Source organism: Bombina bombina, chromosome 11 (genome assembly GCF_027579735.1).
Source record: "Bombina bombina isolate aBomBom1 chromosome 11, aBomBom1.pri, whole genome shotgun sequence".
NCBI classification, from domain to species: Eukaryota; Metazoa; Chordata; class Amphibia; order Anura; family Bombinatoridae; genus Bombina; species Bombina bombina.
In genome coordinates this window covers 201,617,702-201,643,960 of record NC_069509.1, presented here as the reverse complement: position 1 = coordinate 201,643,960, position 26,259 = coordinate 201,617,702, and the positions used below count along the sequence as shown (strand labels likewise).

The 26,259-nt window shown below is 41.1% G+C and overlaps 1 protein-coding gene across 1 annotated transcript in view; it reads right to left on the bottom strand.

Moving 5' to 3' along the window:
- Positions 1-26,259, bottom strand: part of FAM234A (family with sequence similarity 234 member A) — a 315,359-nt gene that overhangs the window by 70,585 nt on the left and 218,515 nt on the right. Inside the window, exons 7-8 of the mRNA XM_053694290.1 lie at positions 15,334-15,481; positions 14,327-14,467 (exon numbers count right to left, since the gene is read on the bottom strand). Of these exons, the coding sequence (XP_053550265.1) occupies positions 14,327-14,467; positions 15,334-15,481 (289 nt within the window). The remainder of the gene's footprint in view (positions 1-14,326; positions 14,468-15,333; positions 15,482-26,259) is intronic.

Below are 26,259 nucleotides of genomic sequence, written 5' to 3'. Positions count from 1 at the left end.
ACTAACGTACGTATCTATAGCCCAGCGAGCTGCAGAGATCTCATGTGTAACTATGTATTGCTATAAATTTGTCACTTATTGTGTGTATCAGATGTATAAGTAACATACTAACGTACGTATCTATAGCCCAGCGAGCTGCACACTTATTGTGTGTATCAGATGTATAAGTAACATACTAACGTACGTATCTATAGCCCAGCGAGCTGCAGAGATCTCATGTGTAACTATGTATTGCTATAAATATGTGTCACTTATTGTGTGTATCAGATGTATAAGTAACATACCTAACGTACGTATCTATAGGCCCAGCGAGCTGCAGAGATCTCATGTGTAACTATGTATTGCTATAAATATGTGTCACTTATTGTGTGTATCAGATGTATAAGTAACATACTAACGCTACGTATCTATAGCCCAGCGAGCTGCAGAGATCCTCATGTGTAACTATGTATTGCTATAAATATGTGTCACTTATTGTGTGTATCAGATGTATAAGTAACCATACTAACGTACGTATCTATAGCCCAGCGAGCTGCAGAGATCTCATCGTGTAACTATGTATTGCTATAAATATGTGTCACTTATTGTGTGTATCAGATGTTAAGTACCATACTAACGTACGTATCTATAGCCCAGCGAGCTGCAGAGATCTCACGTGTAACTATGTATTGCCTATAAATATGTGTCACTTATTGTGTGTATCAGATGTATAAGTAACATACTACTCCGTACGTATCTATAGCCCAGCGAGCTGCAGAGATCTCACGTGTAACTATGTATTGCTATAAATATGTGTCACTTATTGTGTGTATCAGATGTATAAGTAACATACTAACGTATGTATCTATAGCCAGCGAGCTGCAGAGATCTCATGTGTAACTATGTATTGCTATAAATATGGTGCCACTTATTGTGTGTATCAGATGTATAAGTAACATACTAACGTACGTATCTATAGCCCAGCGGAGCTGCAGAATACTCATCGTGTAACTATGTATTGCTATAAATATGTGTCACTTATTGTGTGTATCAGATGTATAAGTAACATACTAACGTATGTATCTATTAGCCCAGCGAGCTGCAGAGATCTCATCGTGTAACTATGTATGCTATAAATATGTGTCACTTATTGTGTGTATCAGATGTATAAGTAACATACTAACGTAGTATCTATAGCCCAGCGAGCTGCAGAGATCTCATGTGTAACTATGTATTGCTATAAATATGGTGTCACTTATGTGTGGTATCAGATGTATAAGTAACATACTAACGTATGTATCTATACGCCCAGCGAGCTGCAGAGATCTCATGTGTAACTATGTATTGCTATAAATATGTGTCACTTATTGTGTGTATCAGATGTATAAGTAACATAACTAACGTACGTATCTATAGCCCAGCGAGCTGGGAGAGATCTCATGTGTAACTATGTATTGCTATAAATATGTGTCACTTATTGTGTGTATCAGATGTATAAGTAACATACTAACGTCTGTATCTATAGCCCAGCGAGCTGCAGAGATCTCATGTGTAACTATGTATTGCTATAAATATGTGTCACTTATTGTGTGTATCAGATGTATAAGTAACATACTAACGTACGTATCTATAGCCCAGCGAGCTGCAGAGATCTCATGTGTAACTATGTTATTGCTATAAATATGTGTCACTTATTGTGTGTATCAGATGTATAAGTAACATACTAACGTACTGTATCTATAGGCCCAGCGAGCTGCAGAGATCTCATGTGTAACTATGTATTGCTATAAATATGTGTCACTTATTGTGTGTATCAGATGTATAAGTAACATACTAACGTACGTATCTATAGCCCAGCGAGCTGCAGAGATCTCATGTGTAACTATGTATTGCTATAAATATGTGTCACTTATTGTGTGTATCAGATGTATAAGTAACATACTAACGTACGTATCTATAGCCCAGCGAGCTGCAGAGATCTCATGTGTAACTATGTATTGCTATATATATGTCACTTATTGTGTGTATCAGATGTATAAGTAACATACTAACGTACGTATCTATAGCCCAGCGAGCTGCAGAGATCTCATGTGTAACTATGTATTGCTATTAAATATGTGTCACTTATTGTGTGTATCAGATGTATAAGTAACATACTAAACGTACTTCATCTATAGCCCAGCGAGCTGCAGAGATCTCATGTGTAACTATGTATTGCTATAAATATGTGTCACTTATTGTGTGTATCAGATGTATAAGTAACATACTAACGTACGTATCTATAGCCCAGCGAGCTGCAGAGATCTCATGTGTAACTATGTATTGCTATAAATATGTGTCACTTATTGTGTGTATCAGATGTATAAGTAACATACTAACGTACGTATCTATAGCCCAGCGAGCTGCAGAGATCTCATGTGTAAACTATGTATTCGCTATAAATATGTGTCACTTATTGTGTGTATCAGATGTATAAGTAACATACTAACGTACGTATCTATAGCCCAGCGAGCTGCAGAGATCTCATCGTGTAACTATGTATTGCTATAAATATGTGTCACTTATTGTGTGTATCAGATGTATAAGTAACATACTAACGTACGTATCTATAGCCCAGCGAGCTGCAGAGATCTCATGTGTAACTATGTATTGCTATAAATATGTGTCACTTATAGTGTGTATCAGATGTATAAGTAACATACTAACGTACGTATCTATAGCCCAGCGAGCTGCAGAGATCTCATGTGTAACTATGTATTGCTATAAATATGTGTCACTTATTGTGTGTATCAGATGTATAAGTAACATACTAACGTACGTATCTATAGCCCAGCGAGCTGCAGAGATCTCATGTGTAACTATGTATTGCTATAAATATGTGTCACTTATTGTGATGTATCAGATGTATAAGTAACATACTAACAGTACGTATCTATAGCCCAGCGAGCTGCAGAGATCTCACGTGTAACTATGTATTGCTATATATATGTGTCACTTATTGTGTGTATCAGATGTCATAAGTAACATACTAACGTACGTATCTATAGCCCCTAGCGAGCTCGCAGAGATCGCATGAGTAAACTATGTATTGCTATATAAATATGTGTCCACTTATTAGTGTGTATCAGATGGATAAGTAACATACTAACCGTACGTATCTATAGACCCAGCGAGCCTGCAGAGATCTCATGTGTAACTATGTATTGCTATAACATATGTGTCACTTATTGTGTGTATCAGATGTATAAGTAACATACCTAAAGTACGTATCTATAGCCCAGCGAGCTGCAGAGATCTCATGTGTAACTATGATTGCTATAAATATGTGTCACTTATTGTGTGTATCAGATGATTAAGTAACATACTAACGTACGTATCAAGTAGCCCAGCGAGCTGCAGAGATCTCATGTGTAAGCTATGTATTGCTATAAATATGTGTCACTTATTGTGTGTATCAGATGTATAAGTAACATTACTAACGTACGTGATCTATAGCCAGCGAGGCTGCAGAGATCTCGATGTGTAACTATGTATTGCTATGAAATATGGGTGTCACTTATTGTGTGTATCAGATGTATAAGTAACATACAAAGCGTACGTATCTATAGCCCAGCGAGCTGCAGAGATCTCACGTGTAACTATGTTATTGCTATAAATAATGTGTCACTTATTGTGTGTATCAGATGTATAAGTAACATACTAACGTACGTATCTATAGCCCAGCGAGCTGCAGAGATCTCATGTGTAACTATGTATTGCTATAAATATGTGTCACTTATTGTGTGTATCAGATGTATAAGTAAACATACTAACGTACGTATCTATAGCCCAGCGAGCTGCAGAGATCTCATGTGTAACTATGTATTGCTATAAATATTGTCACTTATTGTGTGTATCAGATGTATAGTAACATACTAACGTACGTATCTATAGCCCAAGCGAGCTGACAGAGATCTCATGTGTAACTATGTATTGGCTATAAATATGTGTCACTTATTGTGTGTATCAGATGTATAAGTAACATACTAACGTATCGTATCTATAGCCCAGCGAGCTGCAGGAGATCTCATGTGTAACTATGTATTGCTATATATATGTGTCACTTATTGTGTGTATCAGATGTATAAGTAAAATACTGAACGTACGTATCTATAGCCCACAGCGAGCTGCATGAGATCTCATGTGTAACTATGTATATGCTATAAATATGTGTCACTTATTGTGTGTATCAGATGTATAAGTAACATACTAACGTACGTATCTAAAGCCCAGCGAGCTGCAGAGATCTCATTGTAAACTATGTATGCTATAAATATGTGTCACCTTATTGTGTGTATCAGATGTATAATGTAACATCCTAACGTACGTATCATAGCCCCAGCGAGCTGCAGAGATCTCATGTGTAACTATGTATTGCTATAATATATGTGTCACTTATTGTGTGTATCAGATGTAACGTAACATTACTAACGTATTGTATCTATAGCCCAGCGAGCTGCAGAGATCTCATGTGTAACTATGTATTGCTATAAATATGTGTCACTTATTGTGTGTATCAGATGTATAAGTAACATACTAACGTCAGTATCTATAGCCCAGCGAGCTGCAGAGATCTCATGTGTAACTATGTATTGCTATAAATATGTGTCACTTATTGTGTGTATCAGATGTATAAGTAACATACTAACGTACGTATCTATAGCCCAGCGAGCTGCAGAGATCTCATGTGTAACTATGTATTGCTATAAATGTGTCACTTATTGTGTGTATCAGATGTATAAGTAACAACTAACGTACGTATCTATAGCCAACGAGCTGCAGAGATCTCATGTGTAACTATGTATTGCTATAAATATGTGTCACTTATTGTGTGTATCAGATGTATAAGTAACATACTAACGTACGTATCTATAGCCCAGCGAGCTGCAGAGATCTCATGTGTAACTATGTATTGCTATAAATATGTGTCACTTATTGTGTGTATCAGATGTATAAGTAACATACTAACGTACGTATCTATAGCCCAGCGAGCTGCAGAGATCTCATGTGTAACTATGTATTGCTATAAATGTGTCACTTATTGTGTGTATCAGATGTATAAGTAACATACTAACGTACGTATCTATAGCCCAGCGAGCTGCAGAGATCTCATGTGTAACTATGTATTGCTATAAATATGTGTCACTTATTGTGTGTAATCAGATGTATAAGAAACATACTAACGTACGTATCTATAGCCCAGCGAGCTGCAGAGATCTCATGTGTAACTATGTATTGCTATAAATATGTGTCACTTATTGTGTTGTATCAGATGTATAAGTAACATACTAACGTACGTATCTATAGCCCAGCGAGCTGCGAGATCTCATGTGTAACTATGTATTGCTATATATATGTGTCACTTATTGTGTGTATCAGATGTATAAGTAACATACTAACGTACGTATCTATAGCCCAGCGAGCTGCAGAGATCTCATGTGTAACTATGTATTGCTATAAATATGTGTCACTTATTGTGTGTATCAGATGTATAAGTAACATACTAACGTACGTATCTATAGCCCAGCGAGCTGCAGAGATCTCATGTGTAACTATGTATTGCTATAAATATGTGTCACTTATTGTGTGTATCAGATGTATAAGTAACATACTAACGTACGTATCTATAGCCCAGCGAGCTGCAGAGATCTCATGTGTAACTATGTATTGCTATAAATATGTGTCACTTATTGTGTGTATCAGATGTTATAAGTAACATACTAACGTACGTATCTATAGCCCAGCGAGCTGCAGAGATCTCATGTGTAACTATGTATTGCTATAAATATGTGTCACTTATTGTGTGTATCAGATGTATAAGTAACATACTAACGTACGTATCTATAGCCCAGCGAGCTGCAGAGATCTCATGTGTAACTATGTATTGCTATAAATATGTGTCACTTATTGTGTGTATCAGATGTATAAGTAACATACTAACGTACGTATCTATAGCCCAGCGAGCTGCAGATATCTCATGTGGTAACTATGTATTGCTATAAATATGTGTCACTTATTGTGTGTTATCAGATGTATAAGTAACATACTAACGTACGTTCTATAGCCCAGCGAGCTGCAGAGATCTCATGTGTAACTATGTATTGCTATAAATAGTGTCACTTATTGTGTGTATCAGATGTATAAGTAACATACTAACGTACGTATCTATAGCCCAGCGAGCTGCAGAGATCTCATGTGTAACTATGTATTGCTATAAATATGTGTCACTTATTGTGTGTATCAGATGTATAAGTAACATACTAACCGTACGTATCTATAGCCCAGCGAGCTGCAGAGATCTCATGTGTAACTATGTATTGCTATAAATATGTGTCACTTATTGTGTGTATCAGATGTATAAGTAACATACTAACGTACGTATCTATAGCCCAGCGAGCTGCAGAGATCTCATGTGTAACTATGTATTGCTATAAATGTGTCACTTATTGTGTGTATCAGATGTATAAGTAACATACTAACGTACGTATCTATAGCCCAGCGAGCTGCAGAGATCTCATGTGTAACTATGTATTGCTATAAATAAGTGTCACTTATTGTGTGTATCAGATGTATAAGTAACATACTAACGTACGTATCTATAGCCAACGAGCTGCAGAGATCTCATGTGTAACTATGTATTGCTATAAATATGTGTCACTTATTGTGTGTATCAGATGTATAAGTAACATACTAACGTACGTATCTATAGCCCAGCGAGCTGCAGAGATCTCATGTGTAACTATGTATTTGCTATAAATATGTCACTTATTGGTGTATCAGATGTATAAGTAACATACTAACGTACGTATCTATAGGCCCAGCGAGCTGCAGAGATCTCATGTGTAACTATGTATTGCTATAAATATGTGTCACTTATTGTGTGTATCAGATGTATAAGTAACATACTAACGTAAGTATCTATAGCCCAGCGAGCTGCAGAGATCTCATGTGTAACTATGTATTGCTATAAATATGTGTCACTTATTGTGTGTATCAGATGTATAAGTAACATACTAACGTGACGCTATCTATAGCCCAGCGAGCTGCAGAGATCTCATGTGTAACTATGTATTGCTATAAAGTATGTGGGTCACTTATTGTGTGTAATCAGATGTATAAGTAACATACTAACGTACGTATCTATAGGCCCAGCGAGCTGCAGAGATCTCATGTGTAACTATGTATTGCTATAAATATGTGTCACTTATTGTGTGTATCAGATGTATAAGTAACATACTAACGTACGTATCTATAGCCCAGCGAGCTGCAGAGATCTCATGTGTAACTATGTATTGCTATAATATGTGTCACTTATTGTGTGTATCAGATGTATAAGTAACATACTAACGTACGTATCTATAGCCCAGCGAGCTGCAGAGATCTCGATGTGTAACTATGTATTGCTATAATATGTGTCACTTATTGTGTGTAACAGATGTATAAGTAACATACTAACGTACGTATCTATAGCCCAGCGAGCTGCAGAGATCTCATGTGTAACTATGTATTGCTATAAATATGTGTCACTTATTGTGTGTATCAGATGTAATAAGTAACATACTAACGTACGTATCTATAGCCCAGCGAGCTGCAGAGATCTCATGTGTAACTATGTATTGCTATAAATATGTGTCACTTATTGTGTGTATCAGATGTATAAGTAACATACTAACGTACGTATCTATAGCCCAGCGAGCTGCAGAGATCTCATGTGTAACTATGTATTGCTATAAATATGTGTCACTTATTGTGTGTATCAGATGTATAAGTAACATACTAACGTCTGTATCTATAGCCCAGCGAGCTGCAGAGATCTCATGTGTAACTATGTATTGCTATAAATAGTGTCACCTTATTGTGTGTATCAGATGTATAAGTAACATACTAACGTACGTATCTATAGCCCAGCGAGCTGCAGAGATCTCACGTGTAACTATGTATTGCTATAAATATGTGTCACTTATTGTGTGTATCAGATGTATAAGTAACATACTAACGTACGTATCTATAGCCCAAGCGAGCTGCAGAGATCTCATGTGTAACTAGGTATTGCTATAATATGTGTCACTTATTGTGTGTATCAGATGTAATAAGTAACATACTAACGTACGTATCTATAGCCCAGCGAGCGTGCAGAGATCTCATGTGTAACTATGTATATGCTATAAATATGTGGTCACTTATTGTGTGTATCAGGATGTATAAGTAACATACCTAACGTAAGTATCTATAGCCCAGCGAGCTGCAGAGATCTCAGTGTAACTTATGTATTGGCTATAAATATGTGTCACTTATTGTGCTGTATCAGATGTATAAGTAACATACTAACGTACGTATCTATTAGCCCAGCGAGCTGCAGTAGATTCTCATGATGTAACTATGTATTGCTATAAATATGTGTCACTTATTGTGTGTATCAGATGTATAAGTAACATACTACCCACGTACGTATCTATAGCCCAGCGGAGCTGCAGAGATCTCATGTGTAACTATGTATTGCTATAAATAAGTGACACATATTGTGTGTATCAGATGTATAAGTAACATACTAACGTACGTATCTATAGCCCAGCGAGCTGCAGAGATCTCATGTGTAACTATGTATTGCTATAAAATATGTGTCACTTATTGTGTGTATCAGATGGTATAAGTAACATACTAACGTCCGTATCTATAGCCCAGCGAGCTGCAGAGATCTCATGTGTAACTATGTAGTGCTATAAATATGTGTCACATATTGTGTGTATCAGATGTATAAGATAACATACTAACGTACTGTATCTATAGCCCAGCGAGCTGCAGAGATCTCATGTGTAACTATGTATTTGCTATAAATATGTGTCACTTATTGTGTGTATCAGATGTATAAGTAACATACTAACGTACGTATCTATAGCCCAGACGAGGCTGCAGAGATCTCATGTGTAACTATGTATTGCTATAAATTGTGTCACTTATTGTGTGTATCAGATGTATAAGTAACATACTAACGTACGTATCTATAGCCCAGCGAGCTGCAGAGATCTCATGTGTAACTATGTATTGCTATAAATATGTGTCACTTATTGTGTGTATCAGATGTATAAGTAACATACTAACGTACGTATCTATAACCCAGCGAGCTGCAGAGATCTCATGTGTAACTATGTATTGCTATAAATAAGTGTCACTTATTGTGTGTATCAGATGTATAAGTAACATACTAACGTACGTATCTATAGCCCAGCGAGCTGCAGAGATCTCATGTGAAACTATGTATTGCTATAAATATGTGTCACTTATTGTGTGTATCAGATGTATAAGTAACATACTAACGTCTGTATCTATAGCCCAGCGAGCTGCAGAGATCTCATGTGTAACTATGTATTGCTATAAATATGTGTCACTTATTGTGTGTATCAGATGTATAAGTAACATACTAACGTACGTATCTATAGCCCAGCGAGCTGCAGAGATCTCATGTGTAACTATGTATTGCTATAAATATGTGTCACTTATTGTGTGTATCAGATGTATAAGTAACATACTAACGTATGTATCTATAGCCCAGCGAGCTGCAGAGATCTCATGTGTAACTATGTATTGCTATAAATATGTGTCACTTATTGTGTGTATCAGATGTATAAGTAACATACTAACGTACGTATCTATAGCCCAGCGAGCTGCAGAGATCTCATGTGTAACTATTTATAGCAATAAATAGTTTCACTTATTGTGTGTATCAGATGTATAAGTAACATACTAACGTCTGTATCTATAGCCCAGCGAGCTGCAGAGATCTCATGTGTAACTATGTATTGCTATAAATATGTGTCACTTATTGTGTGTATCAGATGTATAAGTAACATACTAACGTACGTATCTATAGCCCAGCGAGCTGCAGAGATCTCATGTGTAAACTATGTATTGCTATAAATATGTGTCACTTATTGTGTGTATCAGATGTATAAGTAACATACTAACGTACGTATCTATAGCCCAGCGAGCTGCAGAGATCTCATGTGTAACTATGTATTGCTATAAATATGTGTCACTTATTGTGTGTATCAGATGTATAAGTAACATACTAACGTACGTATCTATAGCCCAGCGAGCTGCAGAGATCTCATGTGTAACTATGTATTGCTATAAATATGTGTCACTTATTGTGTGTATCAGATGTATAAGTAACATACTAACGTACGTATCTATAGCCCAGCGAGCTGCAGAGATCTCATGTGTAACTATGTATTGCTATAAATATGTGTCACTTATTGTGTGTATCAGATGTATAAGTAACATACTAACGTACGTATCTATAGCCCAGCGAGCTGCAGAGATCTCATGTGTAACTATGTATTGCTATAAATAAGTGTCACTTATTGTGTGTATCAGATGTATAAGTAACATACTAACGTCTGTATCTATAGCCCAGCGAGCTGCAGAGATCTCATGTGTAACTATGTATTGCTATAAATATGTGTCACTTATTGTGTGTATCAGATGTATAAGTAACATACTAACGTACGTATCTATAGCCCAGCGAGCTGCAGAGATCTCATGTGTAACTATGTATTGCTATAAATATGTGTCACTTATTGTGTGTATCAGATGTATAAGTAACATACTAACGTACGTATCTATAGCCCAGCGAGCTGCAGAGATCTCATGTGTAACTATGTATTGCTATAAATATGTGTCACTTATTGTGTGTATCAGATGTATAAGTAAACATACTAACGTACGTATCTATAGCCCAGCGAGCTGCAGAGATCTCATGTGTAACTATGTATTGCTATAAATAAGTGTCACTTATTGTGTGTATCAGATGTATAAGTAACATACTAACGTACGTATCTATAGCCCAGCGAGCTGCAGAGATCTCATGTGTAACTATGTATTGCTATAAATATGTGTCACTTATTGTGTGTATCAGATGTATAAGTAACATACTAACGTATGTATCTATAGCCCAGCGAGCTGCAGAGATCTCTTGTGTAACTATGTATTGCTATAAATATGTGTCACTTATTGTGTGTATCAGATGTATAAGTAACATACTAACGTACGTATCTATAGCCCAGCGAGCTGCAGAGATCTCATGTGTAACTATGTATTGCTATAAATATGTGTCACTTATTGTGTGTATCAGATGTATAAGTAACATACTAACGTACGTATCTATAGCCCAGCGAGCTGCAGAGATCTCATGTGTAACTATGTATTGCTATATATATGTGTCACTTATTGTGTGTATCAGATGTATAAGTAACATACTAACGTACGTATCTATAGCCCAGCGAGCTGCAGAGATCTCATGTGTAACTATGTATTGCTATAAATATGTGTCACTTATTGTGTGTATCAGATGTATAAGTAACATACTAACGTACGTATCTATAGCCCAGCGAGCTGCAGAGATCTCATGTGTAACTATGTATTGCTATAAATATGTGTCACTTATTGTGTGTATCAGATGTATAAGTAACATACTAACGTACGTATCTATAGCCCAGCGAGCTGCAGAGATCTCATGTGTAACTATGTATTGCTATAAATATGTGTCACTTATTGTGTGTATCAGATGTATAAGTAACATACTAACGTACGTATCTATAGCCCAGCGAGCTGCAGAGATCTCATGTGTAACTATGTATTGCTATAAATGTGTCACTTATTGTGTGTATCAGATGTATAAGTAACATACTAACGTACGTATCTATAGCCCAGCGAGCTGCAGAGATCTCATGTGTAACTATGTATTGCTATAATATGTGTCACTTATTGTGTGTATCAGATGTATAAGTAACATACTAACGTACGTATCTATAGCCCAGCGAGCTGCAGAGATCTCATGTGTAACTATGTATTGCTATAAATATGTGTCACTTATTGTGTGTATCAGATGTATAAGTAACATACTAACGTACGTATCTATAGCCCAGCGAGCTGCAGAGATCTCATGTGTAACTATGTATTGCTATAAATATGTGTCACTTATTGTGTGTATCAGATGTATAAGTAACATACTAACGTATGTATCTATAGCCCAGCGAGCTGCAGAGATCTCATGTGTAACTATGTATTGCTATAAATATGTCACTTATTGTGTGTATCAGATGTATAAGTAACATACTAACGTACGTATCTATAGCCCAGCGAGCTGCAGAGATCTCATGTGTAACTATGTATTGCTATAAATATGTGTCACTTATTGTGTGTATCAGATGTATAAGTAACATACTAACGTACGTATCTATAGCCCAGCGAGCTGCAGAGATCTCATGTGTAACTATGTATTGCTATAAATATGTGTCACTTATTGTGTGTATCAGATGTATAAGTAACATACTAACGTACGTATCTATAGCCCAGCGAGCTGCAGAGATCTCATGTGTAACTATGTATTGCTATAAATATGTGTCACTTATTGTGTGTATCAGATGTATAAGTAACATACTAACGTACGTATCTATAGCCCAGCGAGCTGCAGAGATCTCACGTGTAACTATGTATTGCTATAAATATGTGTCACTTATTGTGTGTATCAGATGTATAAGTAACATACTAACGTACGTATCTATAGCCCAGCGAGCTGCAGAGATCTCACGTGTAACTATGTATTGCTATATATATGTGTCACTTATTGTGTGTATCAGATGTATAAGTAACATACTAACGTACGTATCTATAGCCCAGCGAGCTGCAGAGATCTCATGTGTAACTATGTATTGCTATAAATATGTGTCACTTATTGTGTGTATCAGATGTATAAGTAACATACTAACGTACGTATCTATAGCCCAGCGAGCTGCAGAGATCTCATGTGTAACTATGTATTGCTATAAATATGTGTCACTTATTGTGTGTATCAGATGTATAAGTAACATACTAACGTACGTATCTATAGCCCAGCGAGCTGCAGAGATCTCATGTGTAACTATGTATTGCTATAAATATGTGTCACTTATTGTGTGTATCAGATGTATAAGTAACATACTAACGTACGTATCTATAGCCCAGCGAGCTGCAGAGATCTCATGTGTAACTATGTATTGCTATAAATATGTGTCACTTATTGTGTGTATCAGATGTATAAGTAACATACTAACGTACGTATCTATAGCCCAGCGAGCTGCAGAGATCTCATGTGTAACTATGTATTGCTATATATATGTGTCACTTATTGTGTGTATCAGATGTATAAGTAACATACTAACGTATGTATCTATAGCCCAGCGAGCTGCAGAGATCTCATGTGTAACTATGTATTGCTATAAATATGTGTCACTTATTGTGTGTATCAGATGTATAAGTAACATACTAACGTACGTATCTATAGCCCAGCGAGCTGCAGAGATCTCATGTGTAACTATGTATTGCTATAAATATGTGTCACTTATTGTGTGTATCAGATGAATAAGTAACATACTAACGTACGTATCTATAGCCCAGCGAGCTGCAGAGATCTCATGTGTAACTATGTATTGCTATAAATAAGTGTCACTTATTGTGTGTATCAGATGTATAAGTAACATACTAACATACGTATCTATAGCCCAGCGAGCTGCAGAGATCTCATGTGTAACTATGTATTGCTATATATATATGTCACTTATTGTGTGTATCAGATGTATAAGTAACATACTAACGTACGTATCTATAGCCCAGCGAGCTGCAGAGATCTCATGTGTAACTATGTATTGCTATAAATATGTGTCACTTATTGTGTGTATCAGATGTATAAGTAACATACTAACGTATGTATCTATAGCCCAGCGAGCTGCAGATATCTCATGTGTAACTATGTATTGCTATATATATATGTCACTTATTGTGTGTATCAGATGAATAAGTAACATACTAACGTACGTATCTATAGCCCAGCGAGGTGCAGAGATCTCATGTGTAACTATGTATTGCTATAAATATGTGTCACTTATTGTGTGTATCAGATGATTAAGTAACATACTAACGTACGTATCTATAGCCCAGCGAGCTGCAGAGATCTCATGTGTAACTATGTATTGCTATAAATAAGTGTCACTTATTGTGTGTATCAGATGATTAAGTAACATACTAACGTATGTATCTATAGCCCAGCGAGCTGCAGAGATCTCATGTGTAACTATGTATTGCTATATATATGTGTCACTTATTGTGTGTATCAGATGTATAAGTAACATACTAACGTATGTATCTATAGCCCAGCGAGCTGCAGAGATCTCATGTGTAACTATGTATTGCTATATATATGTCACTTATTGTGTGTATTGGGAGCAGGAGGCTCAGGTCTATTTATGGGGCAGTGAAATCCAGGGTTGCTTACCTCAAGATGTTAGTAGTGTTCATAGACCAGCGAGATTTAAAGGTTTGCCCATCCAGCAGTTCCGAAACCTCTGATCTGACCACTAGGATATGGTTATACTTTGTACCAGGAACATTCAGTAAGTACAGGATGTCGCCCGAGCTGGGAACATAAAACAGAGACATTTGCTAAAAACTACCCAGAACTAGCAGCTTCCCTTCTGGTGTAGGAGGGGTGATAAAGAATACACCTTACTGAGCCACCTGTCAGTACTGCACAAGACAAGTAAGCAGGTTTAATCTTTAAGAGATAGCTCAGCCTAATGCCACATTGCCCACCCTATAGGATAAACAGAGCATGCAGCCTAGAAACCATAAAAAAAGGTTAAAGGGACAGTCTAGTCCAAAAAAAACTTTCATGATTCAGATAGAGCATGTCATTTTAAACAATTTTCCAATTTACTTTTATCACCAATTTTGCTTTGTTCTCTTGGTATTCTTAGTTGAAAGCTTAACCTAGGAGGTTCATATGCTAATTTCTTAGACCTTGAAGGCCACCTTTTCAGAATGCATTTTAAAAGTTTTTCACCACTAGAGGGTGTTAGTTCATGTGTTTCATATAGATAACACTGTGCTCATGCACGTGAAGTTATCTGGGAGCTGGCACTGATTGGCTGAACTGAAAAAAGGGGCAGTTTGCAGAGGCTTAGATACAAGATAATCACAGAGGTTAAAAGTACATTAATATAACTGTGTTGGTTATTCAGAACTAGGGACTGGGTAATAAAGGGATTATCTATCTTTTAAAACAATAAAAATTCTGGTGTAGACTGTCCCTCTGTCTCTTTAAACAAAAAACAACTGGTTGGTGCTCATTAGCCTGTGAAGTCAGTGTCTCTCAAGATAATGCCCAGCACCCCAAGGAAACCACTTCCTAGCTAAAAAAGCAGAGAGAATACAGCTTTGCACTGTGCGCAAGCAAAACCCAAATGAAAACATTACTCCAACTCCAATGTGCAGAGAGATTACCTGGAGGCAGGGATGATGGGAACATATCCCGCAGACTTGTTTGCTTGCTGCTCCCAGTCAGGGTCTTGTCTGTGTAAAGCAGGTTTATCTGTAGTGCCAGCAAGTCTAGTGTAGAGATCACCCACAGAATACGCTTCAATGGAACTTTCTGCAGTGACAAAGGCAAAAATAAGTAACATTTGTGGGTTAGTGTCTAGTAAACGGCTTTACTGGGCCGCAGTGGATATAATGTAATAGCTCACCCTGATATAGACCCCAATACAGTCACATACCACCAATTAGTTCAGAGAAATAGAGATAGTTTTAACTTGCCACATATCAGGATAGTCTGTATCCCATAAGGTGTAATTCTCAGCAACTAATAAAAGCTCAAGACATCTTGCTGGTCTCCCCTACACACACACTATGGGCTCTGACAGTGATAGTCAGGCACAACGCTGTGCAGTGTTCTCCGGCCGGGCTGTATTATTAAGAAGCAGCTGGGTGGGGGCAGTGCAATATTTTCTATTATAATAACATTTTCTGCTATCCAAAGCACAAATTAATTGCGTCATTTAACATAAATGTATTTAATGATGATTTGTGCAATTAAAATTGAAATTTTTTAATATTTGCTAATTTCAGCTTAATATTGGCTAAAACTTTAGCCGGTTGTCAGTAAAATCAGCCAAGTGGTGCACCCGCGGTGCGACATGAGGTGTTTTAGATAGAGAAAACTGTGTACTACTACAACCCAGGCCCCAGGGTCTGATGAGAGTATGTATCTGACAGAGGGGCTGCAGAGTCAAGGGTATGATGTGGGTATGTGTCTGACTGAGGGGCTGCAGGGTGTCTGATGTGGGTATGTGTCTGACTGAGGGGCTGCAGGGTGTCTGATGTGGGTATGTGTCTGACTGAGGGGCTGCAGGGTGTCTGATGTGGGTATGTGTCTGACTGAGGGGCTGCAGGGTGTCTGATGTGGGTATGTGTCTGACTGAGGGGCTGCAGGGTGTCTGATGTGGGTATGTGTCTGACAGAGGGGCTGCAGGGTGTCTGATGTGGGTATGTGTCTGACTGAGGGGCTGCAGGGTGTCTGATGTGGGTATGTGTCTGACTGAGGGGCTGCAGGGTGTCTGATGTGGGTATGTGTCTGACTGAGGGGCTGCAGGGTGTCTGATGTGGGTATGTGTCTGACTGAGGGGCTGCAGGGTGTCTGATGTGGGTATGTGTCTGACAGGGGGGCTGCAGGGTATCTGATGTGGGTATGTGTCTGACAGAGGGGCTGCAGGGTATCTGATGTGGGTATGTGTCTGACTGAGGGGCTGCAGGGTGTCTGATGTGGGTATGTGTCTGACAGAGGGGTTGCAGGGTGTCTGATGTGGGTATGTGTCTGACAGAGGGGCTGCAGGGTGTCTGATGTGGGTATGTGTCTGACAGGGGGGCTGCAGGGTGTCTGATGTGGGTATGTGTCTGACAGAGGGGTTGCAGGGTGTCTGATGTGGGTATGTGTCTGACAGAGGGGCTGCAGGGTATCTGATGTGGGTATGTGTCTGACTGAGGGGCTGCAGGGTGTCTGATGTGGGTATGTGTCTGACAGGGGGGCTGCAGGGTGTCTGATGTGGGTATGTGTCTGACAGAGGGGCTGCAGGGTGTCTGATGTGGGTATGTGTCTGACAGAGGGGTTGCAGGGTGTCTGATGTGGGTATGTGTCTGACAGAGGGGCTGCAGGGTGTCTGATGTGGGTATGTGTCTGAGGGGCTGCAGGGTGTCTGATGTGGGTATGTGTCTGACAGAGGGGCTGCAGGGTATCTGATGTGGGTATGTGTCTGACAGAGGGGCTGCAGGGTGTCTGATGTGGGTATGTGTCTGACAGAGGGGTTGCAGGGTGTCTGATGTGGGTATGTGTCTGACAGAGGGGCTGCAGGGTATCTGATGTGGGTATGTAATTATACTAAAAGATGGGTTCCTCACAGCGCCCTGCTCAAAAAAGAATCCTTATAGCTCCTTAGATTCAAGATACCTAGTATATCTTGAGAGTAAGATCTATGTGGGTTGTAGGTTCTAAGAAGCGCCTCCAGGTGGGCAAAGGATTAACTAACAGTGTGTCCCGTGGACATGGAATCTAAAATATGGTAGTGTATACAATGCTTGGGTCCGCAAATATGATAAATAAATATCTTAAAATATTAATTGCAATACTATAGGTGTACAAATGTGATAAATATCTTAGATTATTTATCACACTTCACAGTTATAGCAAAAAGGAAAAACACTTGACCGGTTTAAAAATCTCTAGCATAAAACACTCATGGATCCATGTATTAATAAAAACATATACAAACAAGTTAAAAACATATAACAAAACACATACAAATTTAGAATCAGTCAGATTGTTAAAAGATATACAGCTGTTACATATAGAGGTAATAGAATAACCTCTCTCCAAGATATTTATACAATAATAGGTGTGTGTCCACACATGTGTAAAAAAAAAGGGGTCTCCTGTGGCAAACAGACAAAGTCTCAGTGAAGTAACTCAATCCAAATGCAATCCAAATCCACATTTGGATTGAGTTACTTCACTGAGACTTTGTCTGTTTGCCACAGGAGACCCCTTTTTTACACATGTGTGGACACACACCTATTATTGTATAAATATCTTGGAGAGAGGTTATTCTATTACCTCTATATGTAACAGCTGTATATCTTTTAACAATCTGACTGATTCTAAATTTGTATGTGTTTTGTTATATGTTTTTAACTTGTTTGTATATGTTTTTATTAATACATGGATCCATGAGTGTTTTATGCTAGAGATTTTTAAACCGGTCAAGTGTTTTTCCTTTTTGCTATAACTGTGAAGTGTGATAAATAATCTAAGATATTTATCACATTTGTACACCTATAGCATTGCAATTAATATTTTAAGATATTTATTTATCATATTTGCGGACCCAAGCATTGTATACACTACCATATTTTAGATTCCATGTCCACGGGACACACTGATGTGGGTATGTGTCTGACTGAGGGGCTGCAGGGTGTCTGATGTGGGTATGTGTCTGACAGAGGGGCTGCAAGGGTATGATGTGGGTATGTGACTGACACAGGGGCTGCAGGGTGTCTGATGTGGGTATGTGTGACAGAGGGGCTGCAGGGTGTCTTATGTGGGTATGTGTCTGACAGAGGGGCTGCAGGGTGTGTAATGTGGGTATGTGTCTGACAGAGGGACTGCAAGGGTCAAGGGTATGGTGTGGGTATGTGTCTGACAGAGGGGCTGCAGAGTGTCTTATGTGGGTATATGTCTGACAGAGGGGCTGCAGAGTGTCTGATGTGGGTATGTGGCTGACAGAGGGGCTGCAGGGTTTCTGATGTGGGTATGTGTCTGACAGAGGGGCTGCAGGGTGTCTGATGTGGGTATGTGTCTGACAGAGGGGCTGCAGAGTGTCTGATGTGGGTATGTGGCTGACAGAGGGGCTGCAAGGGTATGATGTGGGTATGTGACTGACACAGGGACTGCAGGGGTGTCTTATGTGGGTATGTGTCTGGCAGAGAGGCTACAGGGTCAAGGGTATGATGTGGGTAGGTGATTGACAGAGGGGCTGCAGGGTGTATGATGTGGGTATATGTCTGACAGAGAGGCTGCAGGGTGTCTGATGTGGGTATGTGACTGACACAGGGACTGCAGGGGTGTCTTATGTGGGTATGTGTCTGGCAGAGAGGCTACAGGGTCAAGGGTATGATGTGGGTAGGTGATTGACAGAGAGGCTGCAGGGTGTCTGATGTGGGTATGTGTCTGACAGAGGGGCTGCAGGGTTTCTGATGTGGGTATGTGTCTGACAGAGGGGCTGCAGGGTGTCTGATGTGGGTATGTGTCTGACAGAGGGGCTGCAGAGTGTCTGATGTGGGTATGTGGCTGACAGAGGGGCTGCAAGGGTATGATGTGGGTATGTGACTGACACAGGGGCTGCAGGGTGTCTGATGTGGGTATGTGTCTGACAGAGGGGCTGCAGGGTGTCTTATGTGGGTATGTGTCTGACAGAGGGGCTGCAGAGTGTCTGATGTGGGTATGTGGCTGACAGAGGGGCTGCAAGGGTCAAGGATATGATGTGGGTATGTGTCTGACAGAGAGGCTGCAGGGTGTCTGATGTGGGTATGTGACTGACACAGGGACTGCAGGGGTGTCTTATGTGGGTATGTGTCTGGCAGAGAGGCTACAGGGTCAAGGGTATGATGTGGGTAGGTGATTGACAGAGAGGCTGCAGGGTGTCTGATGTGGGTATGTGTCTGACAGAGGGGCTGCAGGGTTTCTGATGTGGGTATGTGTCTGACAGAGGGGCTGCAGGGTGTCTGATGTGGGTATGTGTCTGACAGAGGGGCTGCAGAGTGTCTGATGTGGGTATGTGGCTGACAGAGGGGCTGCAAGGGTATGATGTGGGTATGTGACTGACACAGGGGCTGCAGGGTGTCTGATGTGGGTATGTGTCTGACAGAGGGGCTGCAGGGTGTCTTATGTGGGTATGTGTCTGACAGAGGGGCTGCAGAGTGTCTGATGTGGGTATGTGGCTGACAGAGGGGCTGCAAGGGTCAAGGATATGATGTGGGTATGTGTCTGACAGAGGGGCTGCAGGGTGTCTGATGTGGGTACGTGTCTGACAGAGGGGCTGCAGATTCAAGGGTATAATGTGGGTATGTGACTGACAGAGGGGCTGCAGGGTGTCTGATGTGGGTATGTGTCTGGCAGAGAGGCTACAGGGTCAAGGGTATGATGTGGGTAGGTGATTGACAGAGGGGCTGCAGGGTGTATGATGTGGGTATATGTCTGACAGAGAGGCTGCAGGGTGTCTGATGTGGGTATGTGTCTGACTGAGGGGCTGCAGGGTGTCTGATGTGGGTATGTGTCTGACAGAGGGGCTGCAGGGTGTCTGATGTGGGTATGTGTCTGACAGAGGGGCTGCAGGGTGTCTGATGTGGGTATGTGTCTGACAGAGGGGCTGCAGAGTGTCTGATGTGGGTATGTGTCTGACAGAGGGGCTGCAAGGGTATGATGTGGGTATGTGACTGACACAGGGGCTGCAGGGTGTCTGATGTGGGTATGTGTCTGACAGAGGGGCTGCAGGGTGTCTGATGTGGGTATGTGGCTGACAGAGGGGCTGCAGGGTGTCTGATGTGGGTATGTGGCTGACAGAGGGGCTGCAAGGGTCAAGGATATGATGTGGGTATATGTCTGACAGAGGGGCTGCAGGGTGTCTGATGTGGGTACGTGTCTGACAGAGGGGCTGCAGATTCAAGGGTATAATGTGGGTATGTGACTGACAGAGGGGCTGCAGGGTGTCTGATGTGGGTATGTGTCTGACAGAGGGACTGCAAGGTCAAGGGTATAATGTGGGTATGTGGCTGACAGAGGGGCTGTAGGGTCAGGGGTCTGATGCAAGTATGAGGCTGATAGAGGGGCTGCAGGTCCTGGGGTCTGAAGTGGGTGTGTAACTGACAGAGGGGCTACAGGGCGAGGGGTCGCATTTGGGTATGTACCTGACAGAAGGGCAGTGGGGCCAGGGGTCTGTTGTGGGTATGTAACTGCCAAAGGGGCATCAGGGCAAATGGTCTGCTGTGGGTATGTGACTGACAGAGAAGCAGCAGGGACAGGGTTCTGATGTGGGCATGTTACTGACATAGGGGCTGCCAAGGGAGGACAGTCAGCGTTTAAAGCACCCAGAGGAGGTGGCAGGACTCCAGTAAGAGCTTATAATGCCAGGAGACGGCAAGACTCCAGTCAGTGTTTAGAGCACCCAGAGGTGCATAGCCTTTGTGAGTACAGCTCTTACTTTCGTCTTTTCAATTACATACTGTAACATGTACACACTATGTGGTGCCATTTTGTGTTTTCTAGTTACTATTTAGGATAAAGACTCATCCAAAAATGTTCTCCCCTTTAAATTGTTCCCAATGATCCATTTTACCTGCTGGAGTGTATTCAATTCTTTACGAGTAGCTCCTTTACCCCTATTCTGGCCTTTGAAAACAGAATTTATGTTTACCTGATAAATTACTTTCTCCAACGGTGTGTCCGGTCCACGGCGTCATCCTTACTTGTGGGATATTCTCCTCCCCAACAGGAAATGGCAAAGAGCCCAGCAAAGCTGGTCACATGATCCCTCCTAGGCTCCGCCTACCCCAGTCATTCGACCGACGTTAAGGAGGAATATTTGCATAGGAGAAACCATATGGTACCGTGGTGACTGTAGTTAAAGAAAATAAAATATCAGACCTGATTAAAAAAACCAGGGCGGGCCGTGGACCGGACACACCGTTGGAGAAAGTAATTTATCAGGTAAACATAAATTCTGTTTTCTCCAACATAGGTGTGTCCGGTCCACGGCGTCATCCTTACTTGTGGGAACCAATACCAAAGCTTTAGGACACGGATGAAGGGAGGGAGCAAATCAGGTCACCTAAATGGAAGGCACCACGGCTTGCAAAACCTTTCTCCCAAAAATAGCCTCAGAAGAAGCAAAAGTATCAAACTTGTAAAATTTGGTAAAAGTGTGCAGTGAAGACCAAGTCGCTGCCCTACATATCTGATCAACAGAAGCCTCGTTCTTGAAGGCCCATGTGGAAGCCACAGCCCTAGTGGAATGAGCTGTGATTCTTTCGGGAGGCTGCCGTCCGGCAGTCTCGTAAGCCAATCTGATGATGCTTTTAATCCAAAAAGAGAGAGAGGTAGAAGTTGCTTTTTGACCTCTCCTTTTACCAGAATAAACAACAAACAAGGAAGATGTTTGTCTAAAATCCTTTGTAGCATCTAAATAGAATTTTAGAGCGCGAACAACATCCAAATTGTGCAACAAACGTTCCTTCTTTGAAACTGGTTTCGGACACAGAGAAGGTACGATAATCTCCTGGTTAATGTTTTTGTTAGAAACAACTTTTGGAAGAAAACCAGGTTTAGTACGTAAAACCACCTTATCTGCATGGAACACCAGATAAGGAGGAGAACACTGCAGAGCAGATAATTCTGAAACTCTTCTAGCAGAAGAGATTGCAACCAAAAACAAAACTTTCCAAGATAATAACTTAATATCAACGGAATGTAAGGGTTCAAACGGAACCCCCTGAAGAACTGAAAGAACTAAATTGAGACTCCAAGGAGGAGTCAAAGGTTTGTAAACAGGCTTAATTCTAACCAGAGCCTGAACAAAGGCTTGAACATCTGGCACAGCTGCCAGCTTTTTGTGAAGTAACACAGACAAGGCAGAAATCTGTCCCTTCAGGGAACTTGCAGATAATCCTTTTTCCAATCCTTCTTGAAGGAAGGATAGAATCTTAGGAATCTTAACCTTGTCCCAAGGGAATCCTTTAGATTCACACCAACAGATATATTTTTTCCAAATTTTGTGGTAAATCTTTCTAGTTACAGGCTTTCTGGCCTGAACAAGAGTATCGATAACAGAATCTGAGAACCCTCGCTTCGATAAGATCAAGCGTTCAATCTCCAAGCAGTCAGCTGGAGTGAAACCAGGTTCGGATGTTCGAACGGACCCTGAACAAGAAGGTCTCGTCTCAAAGGTAGCTTCCAAGGTGGAGCCGATGACATATTCACCAGATCTGCATACCAAGTCCTGCGTGGCCACGCAGGAGCTATCAAGATCACCGACGCCCTCTCCTGATTGATCCTGGCTACCAGCCTGGGGATGAGAGGGAACGGCGGGAACACATAAGCTAGTTTGAAGGTCCAAGGTGCTACTAGTGCATCCACTAGAGCCGCCTTGGGATCCCTGGATCTGGACCCGTAGCAAGGAACTTTGAAGTTCTGACGAGAGGCCATCAGATCCATGTCTGGAATGCCCCACAGCTGAGTGACTTGGGCAAAGATTTCCGGATGGAGTTCCCACTCCCCCGGATGCAATGTCTGACGACTCAGAAAATCCGCTTCCCAATTTTCCACTCCTGGGATGTGGATAGCGGACAGGTGGCAGGAGTGAGACTCCGCCCATAGAATGATTTTGGTCACTTCTTCCATCGCTAGGGAACTCCTTGTTCCCCCCTGATGGTTGATGTACGCAACAGTTGTCATGTTGTCTGATTGAAACCGTATGAACTTGGCCCTCGCTAGCTGAGGCCAAGCCTTGAGAGCATTGAATATCGCTCTCAGTTCCAGAATATTTATCGGTAGAAGAGATTCTTCCCGAGACCAAAGACCCTGAGCTTTCAGGGATCCCCAGACCGCGCCCCAGCCCATCAGACTGGCGTCGGTCGTGACAATGACCCACTCTGGTCTGCGGAATGTCATCCCTTGTGACAGGTTGTCCAGGGACAGCCACCAACGGAGTGAGTCTCTGGTCCTCTGATTTACTTGTATCTTCGGAGACAAGTCTGTATAATCCCCATTCCACTGACTGAGCATGCACAGTTGTAATGGTCTTAGATGAATGCGCGCAAAAGGAACTATGTCCATAGCCGCTACCATCAACCCGATCACTTCCATGCACTGAGCTATGGAAGGAAGAGGAACGGAATGAAGTATCCGACAAGAGTCTAGAAGCTTTGATTTTCTGGCCTCTGTCAGAAATATCCTCATTTCTAAGGAGTCTATTATTGTTCCCAAGAAGGGAACCCTTGTTGACGGAGATAGAGAACTCTTTTCCACGTTCACTTTCCATCCGTGAGATCTGAGAAAGGCCAGGACGATGTCCGTGTGAGCCTTTGCTTGAGGAAGGGACGACGCTTGAATCAGAATGTCGTCCAAGTAAGGTACTACAGCAATGCCCCTTGGTCTTAGCACAGCTAGAAGGGACCCTAGTACCTTTGTGAAAATCCTTGGAGCAGTGGCTAATCCGAAAGGAAGCGCCACGAACTGGTAATGCTTGTCCAGGAATGCGAACCTTAGGAACCGATGATGTTCCTTGTGGATAGGAATATGTAGATACGCATCCTTTAAATCCACCGTGGTCATGAATTGACCTTCCTGGATGGAAGGAATAATAGTTCGAATGGTTTCCATCTTGAACGATGGAACCTTGAGAAACTTGTTTAAGAACTTGAGATCTAAGATTGGTCTGAACGTTCCCTCTTTTTTGGGAACTATGAACAGATTGGAGTAGAACCCCATCCCTTGTTCTCTTAATGGAACAGGATGAATCACTCCCATTTTTAACAGGTCTTCTACACAATGTAAGAATGCCTGTCTTTTTATGTGGTCTGAAGACAACTGAGACCTGTGGAACCTCCCCCTTGGGGGAAGTCCCTTGAATTCCAGAAGATAACCTTGGGAGACTATTTCTAGCGCCCAAGGATCCAGAACATCTCTTGCCCAAGCCTGAGCGAAGAGAGAGAGTCTGCCCCCCACCAGATCCGGTCCCGGATCGGGGGCCAACATTTCATGCAGTCTTGGTAGCAGCGGCAGGTTTCTTGGCCTGCTTTCCCTTGTTCCAGCCTTGCATTGGTCTCCAAGCTGGCTTGGCTTGAGAAGTATTACCCTCTTGCTTAGAGGACGTAGCACCTCGGGCTGGTCCGTTTCTACGAAAGGGACGAAAATTAGGTTTATTTTTTGCCTTGAAAGGCCGATCCTGAGGAAGGGCGTGGCCCTTACCCCCAGTGATATCAGAGATAATCTCTTTCAAGTCAGGGCCAAACAGCGTTTTCCCCTTGAAAGGAATGTTAAGTAGCTTGTTCTTGGAAGACGCATCAGCCGACCAAGATTTCAACCAAAGCGCTCTGCGCGCCACAATAGCAAACCCAGAATTCTTAGCCGCTAACCTAGCCAATTGCAAAGTGGCGTCTAGGGTGAAAGAATTAGCCAATTTGAGAGCATTGATTCTGTCCATAATCTCCTCATAAGGAGGAGAATCACTATCGACCGCCTTTATCAGCTCATCGAACCAGAAACATGCGGCTGTAGCGACAGGGACAATGCATGCAATTGGTTGTAGAAGGTAACCCTGCTGAACAAACATCTTTTTAAGCAAACCTTCTAATTTTTTATCCATAGGATCTTTGAAAGCACAACTATCCTCTATGGGTATAGTGGTGCGTTTGTTTAAAGTGGAAACCGCTCCCTCGACCTTGGGGACTGTCTGCCATAAGTCCTTTCTGGGGTCGACCAAAGGAAACAATTTTTTAAATATGGGGGGAGGACGAAAGGAATACCGGGCCTTTCCCATTCTTTATTAACAATGTCCGCCACCCGCTTGGGTATAGGAAAAGCTTCTGGGAGCCCCGGCACCTCTAGGAACTTGTCCATTTTACATAGCTTCTCTGGGATGACCAACTTGTCACAATCATCCAGAGTGGATAATACCTCCTTAAGCAGAATGCGGAGATGTTCCAACTTAAATTTAAATGCAATCACATCAGGTTCAGCCTGTTGAGAAATGTTCCCTGAATCAGTAATTTCTCCCTCAGACAAAACCTCCCTGGCCCCATCAGACTGGGTTAGGGGCCCTTCAGAGATATTAGTATCAGCGTTGCCATGCTCTTCAGTATCTAAAACAGAGCAGCCGCGCTTACGCTGACAAGTGTTCATTTGGGCTAAAATGTTTTTGACAGAATTATCCATTACAGCCGTTAATTGTTGCATAGTAAGGAGTATTGGCGCGCTAGATGTACTAGGGGCCTCCTGAGTGGGCAAGACTCGTGTAGACGAAGGAGGGAATGATGCAGTACCATGCTTACTCCCCTCACTTGAGGAATCATCTTGGGCATCATTGTCATTGTCACATAAATCACATTTATTTAAATGAATAGGAATACTGGCTTCCCCACATTCAGAACACAGTCTATCTGGTAGTTCAGACATGTTAAACAGGCATAAACTTGATAACAAAGTACAAAAAACGTTTTAAAATAAAACCGTTACTGTCACTTTAAATTTTAAACTGAACACACTTTATTACTGCAATTGCGAAAAAACATGAAGGAATTGTACAAAATTCACCAAATTTTCACCAC